Source organism: Calidris pugnax, unplaced genomic scaffold (genome assembly GCF_001431845.1).
Source record: "Calidris pugnax isolate Ruff unplaced genomic scaffold, ASM143184v1 scaffold806, whole genome shotgun sequence".
Classification (NCBI taxonomy): Eukaryota; Metazoa; Chordata; class Aves; order Charadriiformes; family Scolopacidae; genus Calidris; species Calidris pugnax.
Genome location: NW_015092240.1, coordinates 1,071,405 through 1,082,029, shown reverse-complemented (window position 1 = coordinate 1,082,029; position 10,625 = coordinate 1,071,405). Strand labels below are relative to the sequence as shown.

At 39.5% G+C, this 10,625-nt stretch overlaps 1 protein-coding gene across 1 annotated transcript in view; it reads left to right on the top strand.

Annotated features, from left to right (window-relative positions):
* Positions 1–3,452: 3,452 nt before the first annotated feature.
* The window catches only part of GABRA2 (gamma-aminobutyric acid (GABA) A receptor, alpha 2), a 62,070-nt gene continuing 54,897 nt past the window's right edge, over positions 3,453–10,625 (top strand). Inside the window, exons 1-3 of the mRNA XM_014962304.1 lie at positions 3,453–3,500; positions 3,954–4,042; positions 6,584–6,699. Coding sequence (XP_014817790.1) covers positions 3,972–4,042; positions 6,584–6,699 — 187 coding nt within the window. The 5' untranslated portion in view covers positions 3,453–3,500; positions 3,954–3,971. The remainder of the gene's footprint in view (positions 3,501–3,953; positions 4,043–6,583; positions 6,700–10,625) is intronic.

Here is a 10,625-nt window from a genome sequence, read left to right as displayed (position 1 = left end):
CACATATAAACATTTCTGAAATATTACTTCAATTTTCACATATGTGTATCTCTTTACTGAACCCAAATAAGTATTGTTTTTATTCTTACAGCTAAGAGTGTTGCTGGCCTAGATATAAGGGTGAGGATTATTCTCAAGCAGCACAAAGTATATGACGATTACCTCAATCTGCCAAAGTTTTTACCTGGAACTAGTATACTGCAGCACGTACCCCAGATCAGCTCACTGTGGTAAGTTCTGTTTGGCATTGCTTGATTATGTCCATGACAGAAAATGTTTATTGCCACTTCCCTGATGGCTACAAAATGGAGGTATCATTTCTGAGTAATTTATTTTGCCTGAAGAATGGAGTAAGTTTTGTCTTCTAAATGACTTTTTTAAACAAAATGGTAAAGGAACCATTTGATTTAGTATTTTGCAGTACAGAGAATGGCTTGCCTGTGCTTAGCATCTCCTGTGATTCTGTTACTTCTAAAGTGGAAGAAGTGCTTACGAAATGTCACATACCTGTCCTGCTGTTCAATTTGTCCTCACAGAGGAGGTCTTTCCAATCTCACAAAGGTATTGTGAAAAACCATTTATCAGCACGTGCAGAGCTTTGAGATGCTTGGAAATAATAGTAAGTCCTTTTTTTAAAGATATTTTTAAATATCAAAATAGGGATTGAATTATAGCTTTATATTTCGGCACATACAGCAGGAAAGAAGCCTTTTAAGTAAAAGAATTTGTTTATACTCTGAAAATAGCAATTTGTAGACCTACTGCCTTCCAGTGGACTGTTTCAAGTCCTATTCAAACCAACGGCATGACTCCCTGTTTTCTAAAGCACTTGCCTCAGGGCTCAGGAGAGTCTCACAAATGCAGGTGATGTGTTGGATGCTGCACATGACTCAGAGCTAACTGAAATTCAATAAGGAATGACTGCATTCAATACCACTCTGCAGGTAATATCACAGAAGGGAAGAGAGAGGTCCCTCTTGACCACACACACCTGAGGGGGCTCAAGTGCGCTATTTCTAACCAACAAGAGCTAACACATCTAGTGTTTGTGAGCCATGCATGCATATGAGCCAAAAACCCAATAAAAACCCAGCAATAACACACTTTTCTCCTTAAATGCCTTCCAGTTCATCAGCAGCGTGGGTTATAAGGGTGTGGGAATATCACAAAGAACCTTCTCTCTGGTAGTAATTATATTGCCTCTGATCTCACGCAGTGCCTCAGTAATCTGTCCCTGTACTCAGCCTCCCTGTGATTTGGGATGCCGAGGGCTGTCCAACTTGTCTGAGAATGGGAATGAGGAGTTATTTTCAAGTTTCAGATACTTTTAAGGTGTGTGGTTTATCTGAAGTGTGACTTCAATGCATGAAGCTATGATAAATCTCAAAGAACATCACAAGCAATAATTGTGATTAGAGCCTAAAACCAAGCACATTTTTCTGGGGAAAGGCTTTGAGCAAAAGCTCATTTTAAATACATACCTACCCCATGTGGCTTTTGAAGAATGACAATATGCTATCACAGCAACAAGGAGCCACTGTGACTACTTTCCTTAACAACTGTGTTTTTGTATTTTTTGATGGAACTCACATACAAAGATTAGATTCTAGTTTCGGTATTATGGTTACTTGAAGTGTCTTTTGGGAAGGAGTGCTGCAAATACCTGCGGAAAACAAAAAGTATTTGGCTTCTATTATGTAAGGTATTTCACATAAGGATAAATCACCAAGGCTCTTCACTTTTTTTTTTTCTTTTTTGCATATTGATATTTGTGAAGTCACCCTTTCTTAGAACAAGTAGTTAAAAGCAGTTTTCTTTACTGTGAGGGTTGATCCTGCCCCTTGTTAATTTCTAATACATGGGGACTTACAGGGAGGTCCAAAGAAGACTTTAGATTGACCAGAGATGCTTAACTGATCAGACACAGAAGAACTGTGAGCAGAGCACATCTTCACATCTGGACAGAGAAAGATGAAGGCCTTGTACCTTAGACATGGCCAGGGTTAGATGCTGCTGAAGGAGTGTTTGTCAGATTTCAGGTTTTGCACTCATGTCCTTATCTTTGTCATTTCCCACACTTTGAGCTGTCATTTTACTGGTTATTTAAAAACAAGTTTGTTCCTTCTCTCTTCCCAGTCTTACTGAAAGTTATGAAATATCTTGAAGTTGGAAGTAACAGCTCGTCTTGACAGCCCGAGTGCTTTTCTTCCTCCTTTTGTCTCTCATGCTCTCCTGTGGAGTCACTAAGCCACTAGAGAAGGAAAACAAGGGGACCTCCAGTTGCAAGCAGCAACACTTTGGAAGCAGGAAACAAAGGAAACACAGCAGAAAGGAAAGTAGGAAAAAGAATCCCCCCATTGTTGTAGCTGATTCTGTAGTTAACTGAATTTTTTTTTCTTTTTTATTTTCCCTTCTTTTTTTTTTTTTTCACCATGTCTGTGCACGCAACTTCACAGGTTCATTTTGGAACCACTAATGATTCAGAAGCAAACTTCAGCGAATTAACTTCAAAAAAATAAGCAGGTAGGCCAGTGATGTTAAGAGGATAATTGAGAGCTGTGTTTTCGGCAATTAACAGATTGAAAGGAGATGGATGGAGCTTGGTTTAAAAAAAGAACAGTAACAAAAAAGCTGTGATGTTATGGCTGGTGTTATTTAATTATTTCGAAGTTAACAATGCAAAATGAGGGTACACTAAATATAAGCCCTCAATTGTCAAGCCTGTCCTGATCTACTTGTGCTGGAAAACCTAAAATCAACGGGAATGAATCCTAGCAGTTACTTCCAAAGGAGAACTGGGTATAAGAAAGGAGGGCAACGTGCTTTAAAAGACAATACAACACAAACTAACGCAATCCGAGCAAAAAAAAAAAAAAAAAAAAAAAAAAAGCAAGGTTTGTTTTCTTGGCTGCCTGCATCCTGAGCTCACTTTAAATGACAGGCTTCCCTTCTCTCTGCATTTCAATTAGACTGTGCCAATGGGCAAGTGGGGAAAGGAATATTAATGAGCCATCCTCGGCGGAGGGTGGGAGCCGGGCGCTGGCAGTTCTTCACTCCCCGAAAGGGCGCAGAGGGGTTGTTCGGGCTATGCCCTACCAACCCACCCCCTGCTTAACAAGAGGTGATTAAAAGGCTGACGGAAAACGCGGTGCCTCGTTCTTTCCCCCCCTCCTTCTGTTTACCCTTCGCGCAGCGGGGCGAAGTTACCGCGCCCGCGGAACATCCCACCACCCCCCCGTTATCCCCAGCAAGGAGCAGGGTGACTCGCATCCTCCCTACCGGCCCCGACACCACCCCCGCGGAGCAGGACCAGCAGCATCAGCATCAGCAGCACCGCGCCCGGCGGAGCCTCCGCCTCCGCGTACCGCCACCAGCGCGCGCGCGCGCGCTCCCCCCCCACCCCGGGCTCGCTCTCGCCGCCGCCGGCGCCCTCCGGTCCCTCCATCCCTTCCCTCCTTCCCCCCCTCCCTTCCCGCCCCCATCCCTTTCCCCGCTCCCAGGTAGGGGTCCCCGGGGCTCCGCTGCGGTCGGCAAGTTGTCGCCCTGCGGGGAGGAGAGGGCTTCCACCACCTCCTCCTCATCATCCTCCTCTGTTTTTATGCTTAGGGTTTTTTGGTTTTTCTTTTTTTATTATTATTATCTTTTTTTTTTTTTTAATTATTTATTTTTTTTTTGTTCCTTATCGTCTTGGGGCTTACGGCAAAGGAAAAGCATCTGATGCGTCTGCTCACATGCCACTTTTGATCATACGTTGCCTCTTTGCACAGAGCAGGATCGTTGGGAAAGATGGAGATACCCTAAGTTGCTAGGAGTGAAAAGTGCTGCAGAAAGCCAGTGGTTTTTCCTTTCTCCACTGAAGTGACATATTTTTTTCCTCGGGTTAAGTTGAAAGCACTGCTTGGCCGAGACTGACTGTAGCTGAGAGCGGGTTTGTGTTTTTCTTGCACGGTTAGGTTTTGCGAAGAGCAGCGATGAAGAGGAAGCTGGCACTCTCCGAGATGCAGTTGGTTCTCCTCGTTTTATTGGTGTGGCTACCAACAAGGTGAGAGGACGTTTAATTTTGTCGTTCAGTGCAAACATGTCTGTTACGATCTGCTAAGGAGAAGCTTGTGTGAGAGGTTATAAGAGTATAGTATGTAGTAATGTAATGTAATGAAAAAATCTTTCTTAGCTGTCTGAATGCAGTATTACATAGTTTCCAGAGCAGATGTACTAGAAGGTGGTCTAGGGACCCTGTAAGCCTACTCTCTTGCCCTTAAACGTTTTATGTTTTGACGTTGTATTTCACCATTAAAAAAATAATTGCTTTAAATGCCTTATTGACTCTTAAAGATTTACTGGAGTTACTGTATCACTGTGATTCTGTAGAATGCACAACAGTTAAGATGGAGAAACAGATTATCGTGAAGTCAAATAGTAAATCACAGTCTCTAAAATAATGCTCGCATATTTTTTAATACGGGCATGCCTTCTTTTTTTTTTGGTCATTTTTTTTGGTCAACATAACAATTCAAAATGATGCTTAAGCTTTAAACCTCTAGGTGGAGATAGCAGACAACTCCACAATCACATATAATAATAGCCTCATTTATTAATCAACTTTTCTTATGTTGTTTAAAGTTCTCCATTTCAAAAGTGACAACATAAGAGAAAGTAATTTTTATCTCGTAATAGTTTTGTGTTGCTCACCGTGCCTAAACATGCAGTTAATTGTAGTTTGTAACTTCTGTTTATTTGCTTTGGTTCTGACTGCAGTAGGTCTTGCCCTAATATGGTAAGGACCATAAGCTAAATAATGCAAGTTTCCCATGATTTTAAAAGCCTGCATTTTATTTTTGTCTAATTCCTAGTAAACGTAATATTTCCTGAAACTATGTTTCCTATTCCACTTTACGCTTAACAATGGTGCAATATTAGTTGAGTCACAGTGGGCCAGATCCTGCAAACCCTACTCAAGTGAGTAATCTCACTGACGTCAAAGAGACTACATGCGTAATTAAGGAGTTTATGCCTGAGTAAAGTTTGCAGGATTCAACCCTAATTTGATATAATTGTATGATCTATTTTTTTAGTGGTATCTTGAGTTCAAAAAAACTGTTGTATCTCAAAAAGAAGCTTAAAAATGGCAGAGACTGACAGTACGCAAATATATGCTAATGAGAAATGAGCCATCCAGTAATTAAAATTAAGAAGAAACTCACACATCCGTAAAATAATGCATGACGTTTTGGTATGTTTTTTATAAGTTATCTGATTTTGGCCGATTCTATGGTTTGTGTGATGGAAAGCACAGACTGCAATGATTTACATTTAAATACTTCCTCCATGCTGTTGAATTGGGTACCAACATAAAACTCTGTCTTTAATCATTTTATAGCTTGCTTTAGAGAAAATGTCACCCAAACCTACTTTTGATTTGGAGGAGGAAGAAAACATGCTTGTTTTTATGGCATTCGGAAAGCCTCGATCAAGTAGTTCATTTAGAGATGATAAATAAACATTTCAGGTTAAAGATTTACATGGCTGAAAAAGGCTGAAATGATAATGCCTGTAGCGTATGATGCTTTACTTCCTTGGTACTAATATTCCGGTATTAAGTAGGTAAGACTGATGAGCTTCTGCATTTCACATGCTTGGTGCTTAAAATTGTGGGTACAGTAACATTCACATGTGCCAGGCTTTCTGCATGGGAGTGTTTCCCCAGCACACCACCCCCTTGGTCGGGGTGTCCAGGTCTGGGAGGACTGTTCCTCACCACAGCCAGCTGGGCAGCAGATTTGTGCTCCAGCCCCTGGTGTTTTCCACCGAGATATGACCCATAAAGGCTGTAACATCTCATTCTTTATTGGGGAAGTTTGAAACAATCGATGATCTGTAGATTCTTCTTGACGTTTCATTTATGATATTTTTTTTCCTATCCAACTTTGGTTTGCCTGCGTCTAGTGGAACAGCAGATAGTGCTTTTTATAACAAAATAGCATTTTAGAGACATGAAGGCTGTCCACAGCTAGCTTGCTAGTCAGCATCGATGTTCCCACCCACCAAACACTGACATCAGAGGACTCCCTGAGCATGATCGCTGGAGTTTTCCCTCATGTTCCTTCCTCTGGTCATGTACGTTACATGACCATTGGGTGGAAGCATATCCACAGGATTTATCCAGAGATCGGGTATACCTAAGTGAGGACCGATAGGATAAAGCTGGAAGGAGACAGATTTGTGTGTGGGAACTGGGGTTATCAGTCCGGGAGTGACATGCCACCCAGCCCCGGGAAGATCTTTTAGGCTTTTGCACCTGCACCAAATGTGTTAGTGGAGCCTGAAGGAGCACTTGGGGTGATGCAATGTTGACTAGAAGCAGAGGCTACCAGAAAATGAATTCCTAGAAATTTTAAACAGTGTACCATCAACTCTTGCATTTCTGAACATATTATATATAAATTGTCTATTCATATACTTTTAACTGCACCTTTCCTGGTAGAGGGCAGCAAGTTAAATATTCAAGGCCAGCCTGCAACAGCTGCATGTTGAGTGTACATTAAAACATATCTAGCACTTTCTAAAATGTAAAATGTCCATTTAGATCAGTGCTGGCTGACTCCCTGGAAGACGAAGCTAAGAATAACATCACCATCTTTACAAGAATTCTAGACAGACTTCTGGATGGTTATGATAATCGTCTCAGACCTGGATTAGGAGGTAATAAAAACAATTAAAGATTGATTTTTAAAAAATCAGTTTTAATGTTCAGATTTTATGCAGTGATATTCTTCCTTCAGGGTTGGTTTTTTTTTTCTCCTAACAACTGGTATGTATCTTGATAAATTATTTATAACTCTATATTCACCCAGCTGAATCATTTGAAGTTTGAGGAAGATAACATCTATGAATGGAAAGGAGGCACTTTCACACATTTATCTTAAGTAAAAAGAAAAAAAAAATCTGGTGATTTAACATAGTAAACCAGAATGAGAACAAAAATAACATCTAAAGCTGTTATTCCAGTCAGGGAATTTTGGTTGAGCAAGGAATGCAGGCTTGATTGCCTGCAATGCGATGAGTCTATGTTTTCAGAAATCTGCACAAGTGTTTTGTGTGGTGTGTATAAAATCTACATTTTAGATTCATTCCTTGTCCCAGTAAATGCAATGGGAATGTTGTATTTTTGACTTCCTTGGAATGAGGGTTTCCCTGATAATTAGCAATTTTTTTTTCTGAATAACTTGCATGCACTTGGGCATTAAAAAAAAAAAAAAAGGGAATATTGGAGGACAGAGGTCACTGGACTCTTGTGCCATGACTGTCAGTTATTTTTAAAAATGCCAGTTCACATTTTCATTTTAAAGCTGTATGCCAGCTCATGTAAGTATGTAATCAAGAAATTTAAATAATTTGTTTGGTGTTTGAAGTATCCCTGTGCAAAAAGATCTCTGTGGTATGGGGAGGGGCAGAATATCCTGGTTTTGAGAAAATATTATCTACTATTATTGTTTATCTGCTATTTATACTATCTAACATAACTATTTACATATCTAATATGACACTGTTATTATTATTATTAGTACCAGTTTTGGTAATTGTAATTTTCAACCTGGAGACTGTTTCAGCTTGCTAAAACTAATTCTAGTGCAAAATCCCAGGAAGCCATTCCTGTTCCTGTTGATTTCAGTAAGACCTGGCCCAAAGCTAGAGACCTGCCCTAACTTCCATGGAAATTCATCTAACAACAACTCCATTTGATCAAATTGGAAATTAGTTAAAGCTCACAGTTTTTAGCCAACACTCTTCCAATCTGACCTGTGGCTCTGCTGCTGTTCTGGTTCTGGAGAATCTTGGCTTGCATCTGACACAGCATAAAGTGGGAGCTGGTGCTGGCTGGAAGCAGCTTTCTCATTATACATTAATCTTAACTTAGGCTATCTTTTCATTTCCATTTCTGGCCTCTGTACAAGTGGAGACTTGTGAAATACTTTATAGTTAAAGGCTTTTTAATTTAGATGATCCATAAAGTGAGAAATAGAGAACTGTTGATGTGAGAATTTATACAGTGATGTTTTTTTTTACATGGAGATTCAAGTTTTTTTGCAAAATGCCCAAATATAAGAATTTAGACATAGTATAAACATACAGTTCCTTGCAGGTGACTTACAGAAATATTTCATATCACAAAGCTGGTGTTTAATTGGAAGGCCTTATAAAATCATAGGTTTTATTAGAAAAATAATGAAAAATCCTTCTCTTGTTTACAAAAAGGAATGTGCTAGTTAATGAGAGCAGTCTGCAGTTCCTTTTCATATCATGCATTCTTTTTAATATTGAAATTTATATTGCTGAAAATATGAATTTCAAAAATTATTTTTCAAACAGATTTTTATTTTGGATTTTCTATTAAATCTGCTTCAAAATAAATCCCTCTTTTTCTTTGCCAAGCCTCCTAGGTAATTAAAGTATACTCTGGGAGCATAAAAATTAAAGAATTAACATCTGTTTGATATTGGCATACATGGCAATCAACCCAGGCAGAACATGTGTGAAATGAAACTATGTCATGCATATTAAACCGTGATGATTCATGATACATTAATCTTAATCTGCAAGAGTACTTCAGTTGTGGATGGACAGATTCTTATAGTTTAAAAGAAAGCTTGTAAAAGCCAGTTATGATAATCCATGGTACGAAAAATACCAAACAATGCTTTTGTACATAATGCTTAGTAATTATGGAGTTTCATATTTCAGGAATTCTGTAGCACTTCATTCCTTTTACTCTACTAAACTGTACTCTGAAAAGAAAAATTGAAATCATTCATCTTTCTTTTTTTTTTTTTTCTTAAACTCTATGTGCCTCATGAGTCCTGATAGTTTCTAAAAGTGTTTTTGCATAGACTACTGCATTTTGGTCATGCCACATGTCATTAATTTAATATATTCAGTCTCAGTTCTCTTCCACTTGCATTTACATGAATCTGAAATAATTTAGTTGAAGCCAGTAGAGCATTTACTTTGGCACAGCAGCTTGCATTATCCTGCTACACTACTATGACGGAGATCGCAATCTGGCCTGACGTGCTACAACACAAACAGACCGGGGTCTGAGATGGATTCTTTTAAAGTCCTCTGAAAGCAAGCCTTGTTCACCAGCCCACTTTCACCTGTTGTGAAAGACATTTTCAGAGATGTCTTACAGCAAGAAATTCAGCTCATTGTAAAGAATCATTAATCTCAAAAATGTTTTTAATAACAAAAAGTGTTAGCTTAACACTGGCATTTTAGCTAGTGATTCACCACCAACATGGAAATGTACAGGCTCCTTCAAAGACTTTATATAAATTCAACTAAGGAATTGTCTGTTTGAAAATTTGTTCTTGAATTTAGGGATAGACTTCGAATTAACTTTACTGGGAGACTTGGTGTGAGTACTTAACTGTATGTAACTTGATGCTTTACTGATATATTGATACACTTCAGAACGGAGTACTTTTTTCTGTCGACTGTTGAGGCAGCTTTAACTTTTACTGGTGATGCAGCTCTGTCATATAAACAGGTTTTGGCTGTTGGCTGTCCTACCAGCTGGGATCCTTGAAGGATGTATGAACACGATAGTGATGAAATAGCCTGCAAAATGGGTGTGGACAGAGAAAAGAAGACACTGCGCTGTCCCCTGAAGCCAGAGACATCTCATATGACTTAGATAATACCGTGACCTAGTCTGTTGATATGGATAGGCATGAGGGTATTCAAGGGGAGAGAAATTTTTCTCTGTACTCATTTTATGCTAAGTACAGGATTGCAGCTGGAACACTCTTGGCTGCACTTTCAGTTCTGACATGAACCATTTTACCCAAACACTCCATGCCATTTCTGTTTAGACATCAAAATAAATGGCAAGTTTGCTCTCAAAGTAAATTCCCTATGTCATTAGCACTAATTTGTATGAAATACAGACATGCAAATGACAAGTCATAAAGAGTTTTATTATTTATGTTTTTCTTCAAGATCATGTAGGTATTTTCTTCTATTTATTTGCTGTAATGTTTGCAAGACGCTTCAGGCAGCACTTTTCCATAAATCCTTTGATATTTTTATTAGCATATAGAAACAGAAATCCACAAAACAATGGACGCTAAACCTAAGCAAGGGACCAAAAGAGAATCATAGAATCGTAGGATGGTCCAGGCCGGAAGGGACCTCCAGAGGTCATCTAGTCCGGCCTCCCCGCAGTCAGCAGGGACACTCCCAACTAGACCAGGTTGCCCAGGGCCTCATCGAGCCTCACCTTGAGTATCTCCAGGGAAAAGGCTTCAACTACCTCCCTGGTCAACCTGTTCTAGCGTTCCACCACCCTCATAGTGAAGAACTTTTTCCTAATATCCAATCTAAATCTGCTGTTCTGGAACTTAAAGCCATTGTCCCTCGTCCTGTCACTGCAGGCCTTTGTAAACAGAATCTCCTCAGCCTTCCTGTAGGCCCCCCTCAGGTACTGGAAGGCCGTATCTTAGAAGAGTTTATATCTTCAAGTAATAACAGAATATCGAAGCTGAGATACAGATGTATGCAAATTGGGAAGGGGTTGAATTATCTGTCTGCTCCGTCTGCTTGCCTCTGCCTCATGGGCAGACATGATT